The 23,392-nt window shown below is 34.1% G+C and overlaps 3 protein-coding genes across 3 annotated transcripts; 1 reads left to right on the top strand and 2 right to left on the bottom strand.

Annotated features, from left to right (window-relative positions):
- The first annotated feature begins 62 nt into the window (after positions 1-62).
- Idh3g (Isocitrate dehydrogenase (NAD(+)) 3 non-catalytic subunit gamma) lies at positions 63-3,281 on the top strand. Its single transcript, XM_013321775.1, has 7 exons — positions 63-399; positions 697-811; positions 1,158-1,309; positions 1,991-2,135; positions 2,354-2,496; positions 2,621-2,772; positions 2,978-3,281. Exons 1-7 carry the CDS (start codon positions 164-166, stop codon positions 3,202-3,204), a joined length of 1,170 nt encoding a protein of 389 aa, XP_013177229.1. The 5' UTR covers positions 63-163; the 3' UTR covers positions 3,205-3,281.
- A 2,837-nt stretch (positions 3,282-6,118) lies between these two features.
- LOC106124976 (CUE domain-containing protein 2) lies at positions 6,119-11,252 on the bottom strand. The gene is made up of 8 exons (XM_013322042.1): positions 11,135-11,252; positions 10,823-10,994; positions 10,216-10,347; positions 10,014-10,089; positions 9,611-9,734; positions 9,114-9,277; positions 8,356-8,485; positions 6,119-8,120 (listed from the first exon to the last, which is right to left on the bottom strand). Exons 2-8 carry the CDS (start codon positions 10,986-10,988, stop codon positions 8,058-8,060), a joined length of 855 nt encoding a protein of 284 aa, XP_013177496.1. The 5' UTR covers positions 10,989-10,994; positions 11,135-11,252; the 3' UTR covers positions 6,119-8,057.
- Positions 11,253-15,645: 4,393 nt separating this feature from the next.
- On the bottom strand, positions 15,646-19,015 carry LOC106123852 (43 kDa receptor-associated protein of the synapse homolog). The gene is made up of 12 exons (XM_013320261.1): positions 18,978-19,015; positions 18,706-18,788; positions 18,286-18,449; positions 17,920-18,071; positions 17,692-17,814; positions 17,392-17,575; positions 16,985-17,185; positions 16,685-16,794; positions 16,422-16,602; positions 16,110-16,300; positions 15,850-16,000; positions 15,646-15,741 (listed from the first exon to the last, which is right to left on the bottom strand). The coding sequence occupies exons 1-12, from the start codon at positions 19,013-19,015 to the stop codon at positions 15,646-15,648; spliced, it is 1,674 nt and encodes a 557-aa protein (XP_013175715.1).
- Positions 19,016-23,392: the final 4,377 nt, after the last annotated feature.

Below are 23,392 nucleotides of genomic sequence, written 5' to 3'. Positions count from 1 at the left end.
CAAAACTTTGTTCTAATTTGTCACGTGACGTTTTGAGATATTTGACACAACACAACTGCGCCATCTATCAAAACAACAGCTGTCAACATTTTTCAGTTCCTCACTTCCTGCGATTATTTAACACCACAAAATCTTAAAACTTAAATCGCTGAAGAACTGAAGAATGGCTGTAAGAATTCTAACAAGACTGGTATTGCCAGAGATAAAAGGCGCAGCGTTCGCCAGCTCTGCAGCAGCACCGGCAACTTTATCCGACTTCGATGTACAGCATAAAACTCCAGTAATCAGGAAGCAAAAGCTGATTCCTAAAGCGCAGTATGGTGGTCGGCACGCTGTTACCATGTTACCTGGTGGAGGTATCGGACCGGAGTGCATGGGATACGTTAGAGACATTTTCAAGTAAGTTTACTAAAATTAACCTGACATTACTAATAGTTGCCAATACTATTGTGCAAGTTTTTAAAAATAAAAATAATAAACCCACACATTAATTAACATGTTTATTTTGTTAAATATAACTTTACCAATAATTACCCAGAATAGAAATGAATTTGTGTGTTGAATATTATATTTTCAACAAGTTTGCCCAAACCTCCGAAGTAGTCATTACAAGTTCAAGTGAGACTTACAAAACAGCTATATTTTAATTAATAACATAACCACGTAATTAATCTAATAGATTTTTAAATATTTTAGATATATTGGTGCACCAGTTGACTTTGAGGTAGTTGACATTGACCCAAATGTTGATAATGATGATGATGTGCAGTATGCTATCACAACAATAAAGAGAAATGGTGTTGGCCTTAAGGTATGCATGTTTTATGTTTAATGTCTTTGTACTCACCATCAAATTCTCACCCAGAGTGCTGGTTGTGCTAAAACCAGTTCTCAATGTAGCCTTCTATTTATACCATTTACTTAACCAATTTTTGAAATCTTATTCAAAGGTCAAATGTAAAACGTAAATTGCTTGACCAATTTTGAAGACCGAATTATCATTTGTTTCATATTCATGGCTAAAATAATTGAAATTAGAAAGCTGAGAAAAAAATATTGGGATCAGAAATTAACAGGATAATGGACAAAGTGTTTTTTCTTCTCATATAGTGTTTTATCCTTTTAGTATTATTCAATTAACACTTGTAATATTTCAGGGTAACATTGAAACAAAGAGTGAAGCCGCATATGTGACATCACGCAATGTCGCACTTCGTAATGAACTGGATATGTATGCATATGTACTCAACTGCAAATCCTTCCCTGGAGTGTCTACAAGACACAAGGATATTGATATCACCATTATCAGGTAGTCATTTTTATGTTTCTGTTTTCTGATTACAGTACAAAACCTTTTTTTATATTACACTAGCTGTTGCCTGCAACTCCGTCCATACAGGATAAAAGAAAATAGTCTTTGTGTTCTCCCAGACTATGTTCAACATCTGTGCCAAATTTCATCAAGATCTGTTGAGCTGTTCTGGAGATACCTTCTAAGAAACATCCATCAATCCATCAAAACCATTTACAAATTACATTTATATTTCTCGATTTCCTACCATCATGTTTCTAGAAATTTATGATGAAAACTATTAATGGAATTAATCAAAATTAATAAAGATAATAAAAAGTAAAGCCTTTTTTGTTATCCCTACTATCTTATCTTTCACACATGTTGCATTTATGGACGATTATAATTTAAAAATTGTTTGTGACACTTCAATTAATCAATTGTGCACAAAGACACTATTCATTGAATGTTGAACTCTGACACCATAAACATAAGACATCTTGTTTACAATAGTATTATGTGCTAGCTGGCGCACTTTGTCACCATGCAATTACAAAAGAATGCCTAGCTTATGTGCTATTCCTGACTGTAGTCTATCTCTGGTTGTTATTTTATCCAGAGCAGTTTAGGCTTTTTAGTTACTTGGTAATAATATAAACGTTTATATTTCATTATATAAGATAACTTACTTGTTTTTAGACAAAACACAGAGGGTGAATATGCTATGTTGGAGCATGAGTCAGTGCGTGGTGTTATTGAGTCCATGAAGGTTGTGACTGCCAGCAACTCGGAGCGAGTCGCACGTTTTGCATTTGAATTTGCTAAGAAGAATGGAAAGAAGAAGGTGTGTATGCAGTTTTCAGAGTATTAGCTAGAAAGTTATAGTTCTATTGTACAATTAACATGCAATTAAAATGACTACTGAATGGTGGATAAAGATTTAACGTAAATAGTAGGCCACCAAGCTCTGATATTGAAAAAAAAACAAAGTATTTGGTGGTGCCAATTTAAATTTCTTAAAGACAACAAATACTTATTGACTTATAGTATTTTTACTCCTAGGTGACGACCGTCCACAAGGCGAATATAATGAAATTATCAGACGGTTTGTTCTTGGAGACATCGCGCCGCCTCGCCAAGGAGTACCCGGAGATTGAGCACAATGACATGATCATTGACAACTGCTGCATGCAACTTGTGGCTAAGTTAGTTCATATTTACACACCTTAGTTAATAAATCAAATATAGCTTTTTAATATCTAAATCATCGATTTTGGACTGTACTATATGAAGAAAATGGATATTTCAGTATTCTATATTTATTTTCAGACCGCACCAGTTTGATGTGATGCTAATGACTAACTTGTATGGCTCCATTGTATCCAATGTCGTGTGTGGCTTGCTGGGAGGAGCTGGTCTGCTCTCCGGCAGGAACTATGGCGACCATTATGCTGTGTTTGAACCCGGCACTAGGAATACTGGTAAGATTTCATGCTGTTTTCTTGCAGTGGACTTTTCAGACATTATGCTGTGAGGTCATGCATATCTTGTCAACCATGCTGATCAATTGTGGATGCCTCCGTGTACATCTATGAATTTCTTCATAGATATGAGTTTATATCTTGATGATTCTCTTCACCATATATTTTTAGTCAATGTACTTTATTTATAATAATCTTGTTTCAGGTACCGCGATCGCTGGTAAGAACGTAGCGAACCCAATAGCGATGATCAATGCCTCAATCGACATGCTGGAGCACCTGGGTCATCACTACCACGCGGAGCTGCTGAGGCGCGCTGTTCACCGCACCGTCAACGAGGACCGCGTGCTGACGCCTGACTGCGGCGGTACCGCCTCCTCCACTGATGTCGTCAACTCCATCATAGGTAACATCGGTCACGTCGGTCACTAGATCACAAAATACATATGCTTTACAAGTTGCGATAGTTGCCCGCTAGATAGCGTTGTAATTCGCGTTGTAATTAATTAATTGTTTTTATTTAAATACCGCTAGATGGTGTTAAAATTAATCTGTTCATAGTTTTTATCATATTTATGTAAACGAAAAATTGCTGTTGCTTTAAATAATAATTTAGCTTAACTCATTTTTTAAATATAATTAATTGTCATAAACATCTTTAACCGTATGTTTTCTCAGATATTTGTGAAAATATTGTAGATGATTGTAGATATTGTCTAGATCGTAAAAAATACAGTAAAAGGTAATTTTTCGCAACTTGTAATCCATTGCTTTCTTGTCCATGTGGGTAGTGAATAAAAGAAAATATTTCAAAATACCTCTTATACACGCACAAATTTAATAAAACTAAATATTTATTTGAATATTTTTCCTGCCATAGAATACCGTGCCAAATGAATATCCGTAAAGTTTGCTGTTTTTTTTTGTTTTACGGATTTAATATTAAAAAAAAATATTCACTGCCCATATTATGTTCATATAAAAATTGCTAAGTATTTCTTGATACTCCAAAGAGTTCAAAACGTAACTAAACGTAGTATTATAATAGTAAATTAGACAATTTTATTTATTTCAATTTTTAAATCTAAACAAGGATTGGTGTGATTTTACAAATTTGTGATTTTTGTTTTCTTAGTTACCACCTAAGAGACGCATTAAATGTGTTACTTGAATTATAGTATTATACGAAAACGAATCTGCTATTACATATAAACTGCCCTTGTACTAAAAATAGAATTTTACATTATATGACAAAATTAGTAATTTTAAAAGTTTTAATCTCACGTCAGACGATAAAGGCTTATTTTTGACAGCTGTCATTGGAACTTAAATGGAAAATAGATTGTCTAATTATCACAATAAACTTTCGATGTGGCAATACTGTGATAATTAAATTATTTTCAAGTTTTAATGGATTTTCTGTTTCAATGAAATCAGGGTTTACCTGAGCTGTCAAAAGTAGTCAATTTTATTGTCAGTGCTATAAAGAATTATTGTTAACAGCTGTATTGGTATAGATTTTATTTTTCATATTTTTTCATTTGGCTTAATTTTTTTTTTCATGTACTATTAACTCGAATTAAATTTTATGCATAACATAAATAATGTATTATCATTGTAATATTGTTGTTTGTTATTTATTTTGTAAATGTACCTTTCAATAAATTCTGACATCGTACGTATTGTAGTTTCATTTAGAACCTTAGTGATAAGTAGTGGTATGTAATAAGCGTAGTACATAGCAAGTTTGGACCACTTCAAAGTAAGTAATGTGAAACAAACCTAACTCAAATTGCAAAAAGTATTTTTTAAACGTACAACTAATATAATAATGCTTTAGCGCTTTTCATAGACATTTTATTTTATGAATCCTAGTTTTAGTCGATTTATTTTAAAAACTTTTTTACTTATTTTTTTTTACAGATAACGCATATCTATTCGTCAACGAAATGGAAACTGAATAAATTATTTTGAAGATTCATTTGTGCCATAAGTAAAAATCATGATTTTAAATTATTTCCAATCTAAACGATAGTGATGTGATACAATGACAATAAATTATTAGAAGGAATCAAGTTATTTTTTTTAATCTTTAGAAGTCGCAGAATTTGGAATCAGTTTTTGAAAATTCCAATATCTCTTTTGTAACAGTACCGTAACAGACGTCTACCATTTAAGAGCCTAGGGCTGTGTTTAGGGGAAGCCCCTTCGTTTACTACCTCGCACTCATCCCACCAACTCAACGATAATTCCGTCTAGCTTGTGGGTAATATGGATGTACGGCAACCTATTACAATGCAACAGTATAAATCGCAGAACAAAAACTCGATTAAGTCATTAATCTAATAAATACCAATAATTTAAAATTGAAATAAAATCTCTAAAACTTCCTGGATTCTGAAAACAAAATACAAAATTAGTTAATTTCAAAATATAATTTTCAATTACAAAATAAAATAATATTTGTCAGTCGATTTTTTTGACTTATTAATTGAGCAGAATTGTAGAATCTTGTATTATAAGTATATGAGGGAGAATAAAACAATTATTTAGAGGGTACGTAACGATATATTAAATACATTGTTCATGTCACATACAGATATGACATCATAGTGCGCGATCGACGCTTTTACACTTAAAAACTATGATTATACATTAATTAAATAATAACTTAAATATTACTAAAGAAAAATCATATAGAAAATAAATGCGGCAATATAAAAATTTCAGTTTTATTTTTTTTAATTCATCTGTGACTTTGATGCCAGTATCTGGCCAGTGCTCAAGTAATAAAATATTAAAAAAAATTCTATCGAATTTAAATCGAATTTTAAATTGTTAGACATTTTTTTTAAATTTATTATGTGCTTGGAACTCAAATTATTACGTTAATGAATAAAGTGAAAAAATTACAGAATTAGCATTTAGATTCAATTAATAAAAATAAAGCTTTTTACAGTCAAAACAATAAAACTAAATAGATGATTAGATGAAATAAAGTCTGAAAGATGGAAAGCGACAGCAGGCGTGAAATTAGGACGTCTTAGACAAAATTTGGCAATTTGTAATTTCATTAGCACCAAATTTGGCTAAATTCTTACACATTGTTTTTTTTTTAAAGAAACGAAGAAAAAAGTTTTTTTTATAATTTGTAGCTATCGACGCTGACGATTCGGGAACGACTGCCATCTTGTATGAGATTTATCAAAAATTATGCAAAGTGCTAGCATTTCTTAGGAATGTTTATTTAAATATATAAATAAAATTATTATCAAAACTTTATATTAATGGATGCGTTCTTAAGTATAATTAAATGTATTAATGGTTTGTCAATTGGTTAAATTATTTTTAATTTTAAATGAAGATTATTGACGGCTTAATGTTTCATATTTCAATATATTTTTTTTCTAATTGTTTGTAGTATATCAAATATACAGTCAAGTAGTCATTAAAATGGATCGTTGAAACTTTTTAACTACGGTAAGTGTGATTATATAAAAATGTGAATGTCTTTCACGAATGGAATATCTGTCAAATTTGATTATATACAATTACGAGTAAACACTCGTAGTTATTTGATGATAAATGCAAATTAATTAAAAGCCTCAGCTGCGCTTAGTACTAAATATAACTATAAGAAATAGATACATAGGGCCACTTCACCACTTATTAGACAAAATATTTGTTCATTTATCTATGGTCTAGTAGATACGTTTCTTTAATTCGTATATAGGTCGGAAATATCTTATAATGTATATGAGAACAATATGTTTTATTATAAAAATTAAAGCTCAAAATAGTAAAATATTAAAGTGGTGAATCCCTGCGAAATAGAAATACAGATAAATAATATATTTGAGTTATCTTTCCTCATTGGATGAGATTTTTGACTATTAGAATCAGTCTATTCGAGAATATTTCATTTAAAAAATGAAGTGATAGTGGTTTTATAATATCACGTCGGAACTGATCACGGTAAATAGATTTTTAAATTGTCAAACATTTAAAATAATCAAAATTATAAGGACCTGTTATAAGACAGTAATAAAACAAAACCACTAACGCTTTGCAAATTAAATAACCTATATATTGCTAAAATTCAGTCGTTTTAAACTGACTCTATAAACAAAACAACATTTATTTATAATGGTTATTAACAATAATATTAATACAAAACCTAAAATTAAAATATAAAATCCACTTTTAGGGAAAACTATGGTATAATAAAATGGCATCACAATCACAGATGATTTTAAAAACAATAAAACTATCGTACGAATCACATTTTTTATAATAAAATAATAACAATTTAAAATCACAGGTATCTGACAGATCATTTCACTTAAAACTATAAGGAATTCAAAATGGCGGACGTAGTCACTAAAATGTTGCATTCGAATAAATATTTCGCTTACGACATTACGACATGTCATGCAATATTTTAGTGAAAAAATGTCTCCGTCGCACATTTCAAAAGGCAGATTATACAGTTCCATGCAAACTATGGCTTGCATTACATACACACATACATCCTCAAAAACCCTGGTTCTTTTTAAACGTCTATTATACTGAACACAAAGTCGCACCCCAGAGCCATCGCAAGCTGTGGTCGTATGCAATGCCATAGTTCTGCCAATCAAAATAATACTGACGAACAGCTGCCTTGTAGAGAGCTTAAAATTAATAATAAATACGCAAATTAAATACAAACAATAATGACTAAAAACACTGTTAAGTCGAGACAGCCGGTGTAACATAATAGTTACATTAAAAAAATCAGTACCGAAAAAAAGCGGAATAAGGAATGCCGCGAACAACATAAAGTAAAATCCACGCGCTCTGGTCGGTACAACACTACGAATAGGTAAAAGTACGGACGCACGCCCGTAAAAAATATCAAAAAACAAATAAACCAATCGTACGCAAACGTAATAAAAACATATACGTGCGAATGAAACTGCGTTCGGATACGCGCAGCGAATATTCCTAACTACATAAAATTGTGTACGTATTGTGTTTACGTACGTATTTAAAAACGCATACGCAATTTGAGCGTATGTTATAATAACGGTCGATTGTGACCATGTTACACTACGTTTAAATATGTCGTTACGCCCACTACATGTTTTTTTTATTACATCGACGAACATTGAAGTAAGAGAGAGACATAGTTTCGTAGGATATACACTGGGCATGGGGCGTGCGGGATGGGGAACAACGATTACATGAAGATGGGACAAAGAGAAAGGGTCCGCTTTTTCACCGTACTGATGTGGCTCTAAAGGTTAAGGGCAGTGTTGCTTTTTGGGCTTCTTCAATTGCTCCTCGTCGATCCCGGACTTCGGTACCTAAGGGAACATGACATGTCAATGTCACGGCTCGCTTGCTAAATTAAAAATCATTCATGCGACTTTCTCTCATTTGTTTTTAAATAAATTAATTAATACTGTAATTGCAATTAATTTATGAAAAAACCTGATGTATATTACAAAGACTTTCCATAATCGAAACATCTATGTGAAAACATAATGTTATCTCTGTTTTCTTAAAAGAGAAAGAGAGGGATAGATATTGTGTACATACCTCAGTGTAGCGCTCGCCCTTGAGAGAGACGATCTTGTTGTCTCGATAGCGCACCATCTTCTTGGGCTCAATCTTGGGAGCCAGCGGCTTGTGCTCCTTGGTATCGGAGTTCTTGTCCACGTAAGAGTAACTAGAAAACAAATTAATATACATTATTGGACACGCTATTCTTACAAATTTGATTAAAGCAATTTTCTAATTACATTAGAATTAAAAAGTGACTCTCAACCTAATAATAAAGTAAAAGATAATAAAGTTGTTAAGTTGGTAGACAACGTATACATAGCTGTAAAACAATGCAACGATGTTATTAAAATAAAAGTAAACAACACGGCATTTACATCTCACATTAATTCAATTTCTCTTTTGTATGAATATTTCATCTTAACATGTTATTTTTGGATCGATATATTTGAAGGGAACAAGAACATGCAATTCAATTTACTTATAAGTAACATCGTAATACAAGTTACGTAATTAAAAATTATTTACATCTCTGAAGGAATACAGTACAGTATCACAATTCAATATGAAGTATGTATGAATGTATGAAGTATGTGTGTGTATGTATGTATGTATGTGTGTTGTTTTAGACATTAATAGTTAGAATCCTTTGGCACGAATGGCTCGATTTCGTCACCAAGTCAAGTGTCAGAATTATTAGTGAGAGGACATAAACGTCGACATTTTAGTAAGACACAGTGTCAGATTTTCTTGAACAGTATATATGTGTTTCTGTGTGTGTATGTATGTCTGACCGTGCGATGATGCGCGACTTGAGCTCGTTGTCGTCGCAGAGCGGGGAGCGCGGCGCGGCGTGCAGCGCGGCGGCGGACAACGCCTGGCCCTGCTCGCGACGGTGCAGCAGAGTAGCCGCCGCGCGCTCCGCGTCCCCACGAGCGATAGACACGCAGTGCTTTATCTAAGCAATTACCAAACATTCCTTCCTTCACCACCAAACAATATCCTTTACATCCATATTCAGATCAAATATCTTATAACAATATTACAACCTACAACTTCTAGGATCTAATAAAAGAAAGGGGTTAAATTATATTCTGAGTTGTGCTTCTGTATGGTTGTTATTTTGATTAACCGAGGAGTAACTAGTAAGGACTAATAACAGTTTGGTAACAAATCTGCTGCTTGTTACCTATACTTATGTCAGGTGACCGCTTGTATAGTTTTCTTGCTGCCAGCTTGTTTTATAAAAAAAACTTGATGTTGCTATAAGTAGGAAATAATTCTAACTGACCTCCATGGAGCAGGTGTTGGGGAACATCTCGTGCAGCACGCGGCACTGGTCGGCGTACTCCTCGCCGTCGATGACGGGACGGCGGCCCTCAGTGCTCTCAGAGCTCTCAGAGTTGGAGTGAGATCTGATCAAACAGTCATGGTTTATAAAAATTGAACAATTCGAGTTTGTTAATAAGCTGGGCATAATCACATGACCTGATATGTAGCATCAAATTTTAGCTGACATGAGGAAAAATTTAGATCCTGTTAACAAATTATACTTTTTTAATGACTTGAGGGTATATTAAATTATTATATTTAACAACTTAGTTTCAAGAATTTGAAGTGTTTAATATTTCATCTCTTCAAGAAACTCAGTTATTTGCTTGTGCTGAAATAGAAAATATCACTAAAACACTTACCTGTTGCTCTTAGAAGGCAACATCTCGTTGAGGCTCTGCAGCGTAAGACTGAGCTTGTCACTCTCACCAGAGTCATCTAAATTATATGGAAAGAATAATTAGCAATTTTATTCAACAAAACAACTTGTACCCAGTTAAAAAAAATCAACATTTTAATTCAATTAAAAATATAATACCTATTGTATTATCAAATGTTACTCACCGCTGGTGGAAGCGGAGTCAGTCTCCACCCGTTGAGACAGCTGAGCCTCCAGTTCCAGGACCCAGGTGCACACCACCCCAGCATCAATGCTTGCAAAGTCAGGCATGAACGCTGCCATCATCTCTATGAAACCTACAGAATAACACAATATTAGCATTTCCACAAAACATTTGAATAGCCTAGATTAAAAACAGAAGTGTCTTATTTTTTAGTAAATATATGCAGATTATTAATGAAATATCGCAGCCATGCACTAAAGAATGAAAATAAATAATTTCAATTGATTCTATATAATTTATTTGCATGTACATAAGGTTAAAGTTACAAAGCAAGTTGCGGTAAAAGACAAGGGACAAAGGGGTGTGGGTCTCAATTCATATGGTTTAATCACTATGAGAACTGGATATTGAAAATATTTAACTGATGGAATATTCTTGACATATTTAGTCTCAAACAATTTTTATTTGAAAGTATTTTCATAAAATCAACATGTTCTATAATGTAAAATAATACACAGAAAATGTTATACTATTTGCACAATGTTGAGAGTAATAAAAATATTTTTGGTTCAACATATTAAAACAGTTTTACTACACAACATCCGTACCTTCGACATCAAAACAGGCGTCTTGAGATGCCTCTTCCAATATAGAAATCACATAAGCGAGAACGATATCATCGATTACATTTATATTCGCGGATGGAATGTTTTTCGCGATGAACTGAGATAAACTCTCCTTAACAAAAGATTCTTGTTGCGCTATGGAGCTCATTTTTATCTAAAACAATGAAAATATGTAAAAATATTAGGAAAATAGGAGATATCTAAACTGATTTGCGTTACGCGTCGATAAACAGTCTTTTTAACGTCACAAGTAATGTATTTTTAGATATAAATTCGTTGTAATAAATTTATTACCTCTCGTTTGCTACCTATGAGCACCGAAGATATCAATATGGTACGACGAATTGATTTTCTTCGGAAAATCTAGGCACCGAGCTGAGCGACAGAAAATCAATACAAATGAACTTTTTTTAGTAAACAACTTTTGTCGTCGAATGTCAATGATTTTGATCGTGCAGCCAATTCTTACATCTTAAAACCTATATTTTTTAAATTGTCTTAATAATATTTTATTTAATAATTTCTTCTTTTGGGCCGTAAAATGCACAAAAATTATATTAGATATAGATATTGGGTTTGTATAAAATAAATTTAATTGTAATCAGGAATATATTTTTCCTAGCAACACTTGAAAATTGCCGCCAGCATACAATGCCGGATTGCCGCACAATGGTACTTTCCTAAATTTACAAAGAAATTACCTATAAAAAGTACTTAGCTAAGCCCTAATAGAAATTGAATGGTCTAAATTAAATGAATTGGCTTTCCTGTTTTGCTAGTTTTTAATTTCAATGCTTGACAAAGGAATCTAGTTCTAGTTCTGTGTTTGAGCTTCCTAGCCAAAGTGAATTTATTTTCTTTCGACACCACTTTTTCGTCATCCTTAGCAAAAATAAAAACCTGCAAAGCTTAAAGAGAGTGCTAAATGTGAGCTATTATGGGACACATCGCTTTTTTGGAGCATCTTCTCGAGGCGTTATGAATTTTTAAAGTTATTGCTTTATTGACTCCTAGATTACATCGATACAAATAAAATCCCTTTACATCGGCCTAAGGCCCGAGGGAGTCTTCCTTTTAGTACTCCTCAAGTCCTGGACCCTTTCGTACGTTAGGAGTTTACATGGCATTTTTTTTCTAAATGATATTTCTAGATATTAGATAGTTTCCCCCTCTTAAAAAAAGATATTAGATAGTTTAGGATATTGTTCAGGTAAAGTTGAAATAAAATACGACATGTTTTATAATTTGAATTTGATATATTCCAATTAAAATTTTAAAATATAACGAACAATCATACCTCATTACACTTAACATTTTCTAACATGATCGATAAACACAACGCCATTTTCACAACTACCGGGTTAATAACAACAATTTTCTTTGGCACAGTCATTCGATTACAAAAACAATAATAGCTGAAAAGTTATTGAAAATAAAGTACTCAGACATAATTATCATTATATTTCTAAATATTTGTGCTTGACCTTGGATAATTCCCCGACTGACATAAGGGTCTTTTCGCGGTATTAGAATAATATAACATATGTCCATTCCACTGCGTGTTTTGGAATAATTACGTGGGAACAGTCAGTCGGGTATATTTTTTATTTTACAACTAACATTCAACGATTTTTCTCAATAAAAGAGTTATCTTAAACTAAATTCCGTTACTTAAATAAAATAAATATAGATCTTTTAATATATATTGCTCTATATTTAAGCTATGCATAATAGTTTTTAGTTCGACATTTAGAGAAACAGATTATTTTTATTAACACACATATTTAGGACACTTTTATAACATTTAAATATATTTTTACGTAGCTTATTTTTTTATTTCATAATAGCAATATATTAAAAAATATTGATAAAGAATTTACAATATATATTTTCTTTTAAATGAAAATCTTAAACATCAATTAAATCTCTAATATATTAGACAAACACAAAACTAAATTTTGATAAACTTTTAAAAATATAGTAGTGGTATCCTATCAAAAAAATATCGATTATATGCATCTACTTTTATTATTTTCTATTCGGTGTAGGAAATATTTTTTTTCTTTATTTTTGGAACTCATATTCATATATTCGATTCACATGTATGTAGTAAAATATGATAATGGATACATTTAAAATAATTACATATTTGAAAATACAACATAAAAGTTCTAACACATATAAAAAAAACTTTTTTTTTAATAAAGGACAGGACACAATTTGGCCGTTAAATACTTAATGGCTTTTATAAAAATAAAGTTTTTAAATTAATAGAGATAAGTATTTTATGGTGTATATTGAGAAAGGGAATATTTTTGGATTAATACAATTTGCGTAACAAGAAATGGGAATTATCCAGCGTTTTACAAGAATTAATTCAAAAATTTCGTCAATAAAATATACATACCGTTATTTGCCTAGTGTAAAATAATAGCTTAGATATAGTGCAGGTACATTTATGAGGTAACTTAATTAGGACGAAATAAAACTTAAATTCTATATATTTTGAGGATATTTAAAGTTCCTAGCTTAGATAATTAAAAAGCTTAGTAAACGTCACAAAAACACAAAACTTATCTTTTGTACTTCGGGATTTTTGTAGGTAGTTTTAATTTTTTTTAAATAAAGAATTCGGTGGATCAAAATTGCTCTATGTGTGGTATTCATTTTTCTATCTATTATATGGTATTCGTTTATTATGTACATTATAATTTTATTTTTTTTATGCGATTTTAACGATTTTGCTGACTTAAGTTTCTTTATTTTATTTGAATTTTTTGTATGCATCAAAGAATTCATTGATAAACTATTTATATAAGCATCATAGTACGTACTATTCTTTAAATTTAGGGACAATGGATGAAAATGATTAACATCTGTAATAAAAAAAATATAAAGTAACTCGTTTATGATATGTACATGGGAAAATACTTTTAAACCAATAGAGTTCTTAAAAATAAAGTAAGGAGTGTTGTTGAAAAAAAAAGTCGCTGAAAAAGGCATCACTTCATAGTATGTTAGGTAAGTAGGCTTTTAGCCTTAAATTGAATCTTTTTAGTACATTAACTTTAGTATTTTAGATGAATAGAATAACAAAAAACTAGAGTAAAAAAGCAAGAAAAAAATAAAAATAAAAAATATTCATACTATTGCTTTTGTTTTCTCACGTTATTATTTAAAGTAAAATTTAGATTTTTTTTTCTGTCCATTGTCCCTTCTTTGTGCCATTCGGTAGAACTAGTGCAATTAATTTATTATAATTAATGTTTAATCGCTTTACGTAGGTATGTAATTGACCGCTAAAATATTTGGCAGTTTGAGATATTTTTATGTGGACCTTACATTTTAACGTGTGTTTGTAATATATTTTTTAATTTATTTTTAATAGGTAACATTAATGAATAAATCACTTATATCAACTTACCAATCTCCACTTGAAACTCTTTGAATGTTCATAAATAAAGTTAATATCAAATATCCATAATATGATATACCAATGTTGTATAAAACAAAAATTAAATTGTATATTATTTGTACTTTTAGACATTAGTTACAATCCTTTGGCGCGAGTGGCGCGTTTTCGTTACCAAGTCAAATGTCAGATTGATTAGTGAGGGGACATAAACGTTGACAATTTAAGAAGGCTAGTGTTGTGCCGATACATCGGCGGAATGTCGGATTTTCTTCGTAACATTACAGAATACGAAAAAATAATTTTTGCGTCATATGTCCTAATAAAGTGGAGATTAGTAGCTAATTCTATAGTTACACCTACAATATATGTTTTAAATTTTAAATTCGTTAGTTTAAAAATCAATTTCAACTAATAAAATTGTTTGAAATGTAAGTCGGTATAAAATATTGTTATATTACTAATGTGAATAAAATGATTCTTAAATCTATGATATGAAATAAAATATTATAAACGAATAATTAACTAAAATGTATATAATAAACCTTTTAGGCAAGGTTCCGAAGATACTGGCAGCGTTACCCCTTTGAATATACTAATCAAATCATATCGATGATAATTTTATAAGTTAAATTCCGAATTTGATTTTAAAAAAAATCTGAAATTGATTTTTATAACTAAGAATTTAAAACAAAAAACCAACATTTTAAATAATATTGCAAAACATGTATCACGATAGAAGCGTAACATCGCCGAGGTATTTTTTTGGCACATATAGATCTTAAATACAACATCAATATTCATTTAATATTTAATATTATAATAGATATACTCATTTTTTTTAGAATATTAATACTCAATATTATTTAATACTCATATAGATATAAAAACAAGATTATTTTATGGAGTGTTAAATCTAACATTCATAATTCTTTGAACACAGGTACAGTTGTTAATGGTATGAAATTATACAATAATTAATTTTATTTCTATCTCTTTAAGAGCAAATTTTTACGAGACTCTTGAAAACACAAGTTACGTCAAAAAAATGGAGGAATAAACAAGTACACTCCTTTATTTAAGGAAATATCAATTAATGTCTTCTAGACCTTTTTAGTATTCTCAACTCATTATGTAATATTTCAACAGAGGTCAGTAACTGGGTATTTTACCCTAGATGTAAATAGATATGGACATGTTCTTTACTTTTTTTTGTATAGATTTAGAGTTTTTGCTACTAATATTTAACTAAACATCTTATTGTGTAACATAAATTTTATGATGGTATGATTCGTAGCCTTTGATGACTCTACCATTTAATAAATTAGTTTGATAAAATGACTATCAATAATTTAAAGTTGAATTAAAAAACAAAATTATGAAATAATTATTTTTAAACGCTGGACGTAGCCTGCTGACTGCTGTGGTCTGACAGCACGGAATTAAGATCTGACTCGCGGAGGGTAGGGGGAGTACCGAATGGGAAATCCTGAAAAGAGATATTTAAAAAATGAATGAATATCAGTTTTACATGTTTTAAGATTTCTGTGAAATGAAATAGTGCATTTTTTATATTTGTTGTTTTAATAGAAGATACCTGATGTGGCAGCGTGCGGGGTGCGGGCGGTGCGGGTGGCGCAGGCGGCGGGGCGCGGGGCGCACGCGGCGAGGCGCACTCCGCGCACTCCACGGCCGCGCTCGCGCTCGCACCGCGTGTCGAACGCCGCGACCAGGACTCCGGCATGCAACTGACACACAACATTTACACTGATAAATGAATTCTACGCTAAGGGACCGCTCAAGTGAGTTTTAAAGGGCGTTTAAGTGTGTCAGTTGACAGCGGGAGGGAGTACTCACGCGTGGTGTACGATGTGGGCGCAGGGTAGCGAGGCGAGGGGCTCGGGGCGGTCCGCGAGCGGCTCGCGGCAACGCGCGCACGCCGGCGCCACCCACGCGGCCGCCGCACGTTTCTGCCTCGCCGCCGCGTTGTTGTCGCCCAGCGCGGTGTATATCTCCGCTAAGCGCAACCGGACTCGTCTCACCAACATCTAGTGTAAAAATACCGGCTTAATGTCGCACTAAAAGTTGCAAAGGTGTATTTCGCTATAGATAAACAATTTAAAAAGGGGTGTTGTATTAGTGTTAGCATTGTATGGTGTCGGCTGTTACCTTAGAGCCGACGGAGGTGGCGACTTCCAGCAGGCGCGTGTTGAACTCGAGCGGGCGACAGTTGCAGATGCGGCCCTGTAGGCGCAGCGCCTCGAGGCAGCGCGCGGCGCCGTCCATCGCCTCCATTTGCGCCAGCCGGTCGCCCAGCGCCTGTCCCGCGCCCATCGCCACCTCGTAGTGCCTACACGAACAATATTTACAGACAGAACTTACAGCAGTTTGAGTGCTAACAAGTATAAGACGACATAAGTACTGTTGAGTACCGGAGAGCTTTTCCGATGTCACATTTCCGGCGGTAAACGTCACCAGCTATTCTTGCAGCCCTCGCGTAGCAACCTTGGTCGCCGGCCACCGCTGCTAATCGGAGCGCTTCCTACATAACAGTACATAGTAATAGATTAACAGGGGAAACTCAGCTTCTAAATATATAGCTCATGCGTGTTCGTTTTAGGGCAAGGGTATAAGAGAAGAAAAAGGAAATATTGGAAAGTTTTGACTCTGGCTTGCACAGCTCAACTTTACCATACTTGTAATAGTTTCAAATGACTATTTGTATGACTAACATTGCAGTAGTCGTGGGCGTCGCCCAGCTCTCCGCGAGCTCTTAGCGCGGCGGCCATCTGCAGCAGCGCGGCGCGGTGGTGCCTCGTGTTGAGGTCAGCAGCGCGAGGACCTCGGCCCAGGTCGCAGGCGCGCGCTGCACACGCCACCGCGCGCTCCGCGTCACGCAGCCGACGCCACAGCTCCGATAGACCCACGTACACCTAACAGTAAAAAACCAGTAGTTAATTGTAGATAATAGTAATAGATGTACCTGGGATTCACTCAAATCCAACATAATTTCTTCCATTTAAAAAATAAAGGCTTGACATAGCGGTGAATCTGATTTACCAAGATGTTAGTATTATAAACAGTCTCATCGTGTTATTACAGGTCCTTTTTACTTGTTTAACGGTGTAGCAAATTTAACCTGTAGCAATAGCGTGTTGTCGTTCTGCGACTGAGCGACGGCCAGGGCCTTCTGGAAACCGTCCATGGCCTTGCTGAAAGCCCCCAGCTCGAGGCTGACGGATGCGACCGTGAGATGCACGCAGCCTGCTGTGGACCCTCCCCCACAGTCATTGTACAGCGCATGCCGGGCGTAAGACAAGGCCCTAGAGACAAAAGTACACTTATCACAAAAAATTACTCAAGAAGTAGTCAATTTTTTTTATAGTAAACGTTGAATCACTTCATTTAAGCTTTTTTAAGCTAAGTCTTTGTAATATACCTGTCAAGTCCTCCGAGTGTTTGATGAGCTCGCGCCAGATTGAGGTACGCCTCCGCGCGCATCGGTGCCGAGTCCAGCTCTTCTGATATCCCGAGCTGGCGGTGCGCAAATTCTAACGACTCTCTGCAACAAATAGACATGTGTTAAGAATGTTCGGTGGTTACCAACGTCTTTGCATCTATGAACGCCTGGTAGTAATATTTCTAGAGGTATTGATTCTATATGTACCTGTACTTCCCAAAGTCCATGTACGCCTGATAGAGGTGTCCAAGCAGCGCGAACTTGTCGCTGCGGTGTCGTACTCCGCGCAACGCCGACAGCCACACCTTCACCGCCAGCCGCTGCTCGTTCTGACCGTACAGACGTACGCCACGCTCGATCTAATAATATACGAGCTCTTTTTACTGTAGCAAATCCTATAGACGCAAGGAACTCAACAATCTCCTGACTCAATCGATGACAATTTTCTAACTATCGTATTAAGTGGTTAACAAGGGATAAGTGACATTAACAGAATTGAAACGTGATTTTCTCCTTGTTCAAGCAATCAAGGAAATATCGGAATTATGTCATAACAATAAGTAACGTGCATACTTTTCTTCTGGCTAGATACTGATCTAGCCGGGAGCGGCAGCCTCGGAAGCAGTCGAGTAGGCCAGCGGGCGGCGGCCGGTGAGCCGGCCCGAACCGAGAGCCCCATCGCAACGCACCGTTCCTCTCACCCTGGTACTCCTCTGAGAACGGAAATACCTCTGGAAACGAATAACAATACACCATTTAGCACTATAAATTGCTTACAAAACAGAACATGTGCTAACTTTTTTTATGTCGAAACAACAACGTCAGCAAGATTTTACTTGACATTATAAGCGATGCTTGTTGAAACTTGAATTTGACCTTTAGAAGAGTTGATACAGTTGAGTATAAATAAAGAATTATTTCGAATTGAAGTGTTTGACGTCTTTATGGTAGAAAATAAACAAGAAATTGTGTTTTCATATAATACGGCAATACCTGGTGGATCTTCGAGCTGGTGCCTGGAAGGGTCAGGCGAGCTGAGGAGCCGTGTTGCCGACAACTGATGTGCCGGCACCCCGCTATAACGATATAAAATATATAAAAGTCCATATCCATAAACAATTGTAAAGCTAATAGTAAAATTATATACTGATTATGCCTCGTGCAGCAAGCCGATGGCTTGTAATTACCGCTGCCGACTGCTTGAAGGTTGTTTTTCGTGTATTACTTATGTAAAGTGGGTATTATATTTTTGTAGTTGAACTGACCCAAGGAAGTCGCGCGACTCTAGTGAGTCCCATGACATGTTCCGCGGGTGCAGACGGCAGCGTCACCTGGCGGCCGGGTGCATGGCTCTCACCGCGCGCGCTTGCTTCGCTAACCTCCTGCGAACGACGTACACAGACTTTATAATATAGAGTAGCAAACGAAAAAACATCTGTAATAAGGTGATTTGTAGTTGCAGATGCGTTGCGTACCTCCACAGAAAATGAAAATAACAGAAAGAATATTTCCCATTTCCTTCAAATCTTGTCTACAAATTCTTGAAGACATATCAATTAATATTATGTCAAGTTTTTATCAACATCTTGTGATTTCAAGTAAATAAATCGCTGAAGTGTAAATTATTAACAAATTGGAAGCCCAGTCGTGGAGTTGTTTGCTCTATGTAGCGAGCAGGAGTGTTTACACGCCGCTACAAGGCGAGAGATGGGCTTCTGTAAATAAATGTAGCTCTGTTTGTGTTTGAACGTTGTACGACGCTGATTGTACTTAAAATAATCAGAAAGGTCACTAAGTAATTAGACTGTCCACTCGCGAATTAAATTTATTGACGATGTCCTCTAAGGAGGTTTAAAAAAAGTGATTTAAATCTTCGGCCCGGCCATTACAAACAAGAAAAGAGGTTGTATAGAATTTTCCTTATAGATAAATTTTATACCACAAAATTGGACTCCGGAGGTATGTGTGCTCACTTTTGTGCTCCGAATTATGTAAGTATCGATGTTTAAATATTAATGTAGAAAAATAAATTGTCTGGGACAAATGAATGACAGACATTTTCTAATCATAGCTTTAAACAACGATTAAGGTACTTAAAATTTATATAGAGATCGTTGTTTTAATTTATCCCAAAAATACAAGCTCATTTTATATTTCGTTTCTATTTAAAAGAATACGAAAAGCATTTCGTTTAATGTCAGAGACCTTGTCGGGCGAAGCAGAAAGGTTTCTTTCAAAGTGGATGCTTTGAGAATGTACGTAAAAGTTGTGTTTTATTTGATCGTTGCAAAATACTCACAGAGGTGGAAGAAGTTTTATACTACAATTATTTTAAATTTTTAACTTTTAAGAAGCATACATCAAGATTCGGTATTATACTAATCGCCCGCGACTCCGTCCGCGCGGAGTAAAATAAACAACTACATTAGTTGCCTCCTATATGCTCTTCCAAACTGTGTTTACATTTATACCAAATTTCAGCAAGATCCATGTAGCCGTTCTGGAGATACCTTCAAACAAACATCCATTCGTTCAAACATTTGCATTTATAATATTAGTAAGATAGTATCTTTCAATATAAATCAAATCTTTCCTTAGTATAATCTTTATACTAAGGAAAGATTTGATTTGTTTGTATTGAATAAGCTGCCAAACTACTTGGCAATCCTGCGCGCGGCTACTAAAGGACAGTGTTAATATTACCAGAACTTTGTCAACAAGACAACAATGACATATAAAAAATTCATTTCAAAATTTCTGACAGTCAATAAAATATTAAAATAACTTGTACAACATAGAGAGATAGCTTTCACTCATCCAATATAGATGCCCTCCACCTTTGTTTGGGGAGCCCAAGGCGCAAACACTCGAGCTCTCTTGTTGAGTATACTTGTTATAGAGTACGCCTTCAGATGCTGAGAGTGTAATTGTTTTTACTATACCTATGATACTATACAACGAGTTTAAAGCCAGAAAAATTCAGAATCATTATCAAAAGAATTATTTATTGTACCGGTAAAGGTAACTGTTACTTGAACTCGAGCAAACCGTACCATAGACAACGTTTGGATAGAGAAGTCAGGAAGCAGGAGTCGTATTCGCTGAAAAAAAAGATAATAAAGATAGAACCATAGACAAAGTCACGTTATAGACTATGTTATACAATGAGGACGTGCTAATTATAAAACTCTTTGGTATATTTTAATAATTGTATCTAAGAGAACAATGATTTTTATAACTACTTTGATATTTAAAATGGAACACGTAGCTTGAGACTAGAATTGGGTCGTGCGTTTAGAAAGAGATAATGACATCCTTCACATTCTCTTCGCGCATTGTGAAGTGCCTGAAAGTGTTAAATAAGGCACGTCTGGTAGTGTAAAGATATAAGTACGAAGTCTATACAATAAATTTGTTTATAAGAAAACTTGTCTTTTAACAGACACTAGCAACAACAACATCTGTTGAATGAATGGGCCAGGTAGAACAATTCAATACCAGGACCACACGACAGGTGTGAAGTGAAATAGATTCCTTGTTTCACCTGATGAGTGTGCGTGACGGAGGCCTAAATGCAGCCTTCTTGTCTTATAAAGAAAGGATTTTAGTATACGGTAATTATATATGACGGAGGAGTGGACGCATAGGAAGGGGAAATATTCTTTTTCTTTGCATCTCCGCCTCCGTCGATTAAAGGTACGCAACGAATCCTCAATTGCGGATGTCTATGGGCAGCGGTCGCTGCGCTATTTTGGCGGATTGGAAGACATGTGATCTGAGTGATAAAAAATCTGATAAATAAACCCATAGTCAAGTACCACTGCGTCATAACTCGAAGTTAGAAGAGATTTTTAAGCGTTTTCACTTACTTTTTATTATTCTAGTTTTAATACTTTAGAGTATTCGTGAGCTCAATTCAAATCGAAATTACGTAACCTATCTTACCCTGTATTTGTTTTAAGATATTTTTCACTCACTTTTGTTTTATCGGCAGCTAAGGAATTTAAGTTACGTCGTAATGAAATAAAGCAGATGAGCTTGTTCAAATAAGATTTTAATTAAACATTATACATATTTCTGGAATTTTAAACCACATCATGACAAAGCAAAGACGCGCCTTTTACGAATATCTTTCATACTTAACTGTAGTATAAGAAAATGTTAATTGGTTCTCGAGTCGGAAGATTTTTGTTAATAAGGATCCAATACACCATCGTGTGAATTTATTCCTTTATAGTTGTTTTTTTTCTGACGTTAAAAAACGTAATTTTAACGCTTAAATAACTGAAGTAAGTAAATCAAATTTCAGTTCCTTAAACAACGGGTTCTGAATATTTGATAGGATTACGGAACCGAACGATTATTCGCATGACCACTTAAAGAAAATGCGCTTTCTCGTTCCAATGGTCTTATAAATTTTATACTGATTCAGTTAAATCCTATCTTGAAAAAAGCTTCTACTGAAGGCATACTGTGGACGAGGTCGAATCTTTTCAATTATTTGAAATGTATCAAAATAAAACTGTGATTTTTATAATAGATTGCAGCAATTATTTTTTTTTACATTAAACTCTATAAATATGAATTCAGAGCGATGTATGTTGGGAACAAATACGAATGGAGCGAGCCAGTGCGGCAAACTGCAGTGGTTTCTACTTCATAATATGTAATTTACCAACAACTCAAACGGGACAAAGAACGTTATCAAAAGCAAATACATTTAAACTATAATGTAATTCAAACGCATATACATCCTTACTTATGTTAGTATTTTATATTAAAGAAATAAAACGAGAAATTAAAACAGCCGATTTGTGACCAACATGTAGAGGATAAATAGGGACCATCAATGGTAGAGAATTTTCCTAATAATATCTTTTCGAAGGAAAAAAAATGAGATTGAATGTCTACAAAGGTGGAGGAAGACCAAAAAGGGTATGGAATGACTGTGTGAAAGAGGATATGCGTAGGAAGGAGGTAGATTCGGATATGACGGCTGATAGAGATGTATAGAATAGTAGTACATAATGTACCGACCCGCAATAGGGATAAGGGCAGGTTGGCGATGATCTTTTCAAAGGAAAATGGATGGTAAATATGACCCATCAAGAATAATGATGAAGATTTTTGAATTTATAATATTTTAATGGTGAAAATGGACAAAAAGAGGATAAATATAAATAGTCCATCTATTTATATTACACTCAGGATAACAATTTAACCTGACAGCTTTAGACAAAACGCTGAAGCATTTGTTTATACGAATAATCCGAATATTTACTTCATATTTGTGTTTTTGATAGTATTTGCTCGTAAGATGTTCCAGCAAACAACTGCTACTACAATGCATTACAAACGATTTGATTGAATTTAGAATTGTTTTTTTGGTATAATTCTTCTCCTTAATATGATTACTTTTAGACATTATTAATTAGAATCCTTTGGCGCAAATGACGTGCTTTCGTTACAAAGTCCAATGTCAGAATGAAATAGTGAGGGGACATAAACGTCGACATTTAATTAAGGCTAGTGTTACGTCAATACATTGCCACATTGCTTACTTTGTTTGATAATTATCGTAACAAGATACAATCGTCATATTGGAAACCTACGAATGAATTGTTGTCAACCGACGACTATAAAGTATTTATTATTTAAAAATTAAATTTAGAAAGCTATT

Source organism: Papilio xuthus, unplaced genomic scaffold (assembly GCF_000836235.2).
Source record: "Papilio xuthus unplaced genomic scaffold, Pxut_1.1 DF825946.1, whole genome shotgun sequence".
In the NCBI taxonomy this organism is placed as follows: domain Eukaryota; kingdom Metazoa; phylum Arthropoda; class Insecta; order Lepidoptera; family Papilionidae; genus Papilio; species Papilio xuthus.
Note: the sequence above shows the minus strand (reverse complement) of the source record. Positions and strands in the feature narration are given on the sequence as shown.

Coding starts and splice junctions, on each gene's coding strand:
- Idh3g (XM_013321775.1), top strand. CDS start 164: ATGGCTGTAAGAATTCTAACAAGACTGGTATTGCCAGAGATAAAAGGC. Junction 400..696: donor TACGTTAGAGACATTTTCAA/GTAAGTTTACTA, acceptor TAAATATTTTAG/ATATATTGGTGCACCAGTTG. Junction 2,773..2,977: donor ACCCGGCACTAGGAATACTG/GTAAGATTTCAT, acceptor ATCTTGTTTCAG/GTACCGCGATCGCTGGTAAG.
- LOC106124976 (XM_013322042.1), bottom strand. CDS start 10,988: ATGAGCTCCATAGCGCAACAAGAATCTTTTGTTAAGGAGAGTTTATCT. Junction 8,486..9,113: donor AAGTCGCGCATCATCGCACG/GTCAGACATACA, acceptor TTTGTTTTCTAG/TTACTCTTACGTGGACAAGA. Junction 8,121..8,355: donor AGGGCGAGCGCTACACTGAG/GTATGTACACAA, acceptor ATGTTCCCTTAG/GTACCGAAGTCCGGGATCGA.
- LOC106123852 (XM_013320261.1), bottom strand. CDS start 19,015: ATGTCATGGGACTCACTAGAGTCGCGCGACTTCCTTGG. Junction 18,789..18,977: donor GAGTCGCGCGACTTCCTTGG/GTCAGTTCAACT, acceptor ATATCGTTATAG/CGGGGTGCCGGCACATCAGT. Junction 17,576..17,691: donor ACACTCGGAGGACTTGACAG/GTATATTACAAA, acceptor TTTTGTCTCTAG/GGCCTTGTCTTACGCCCGGC.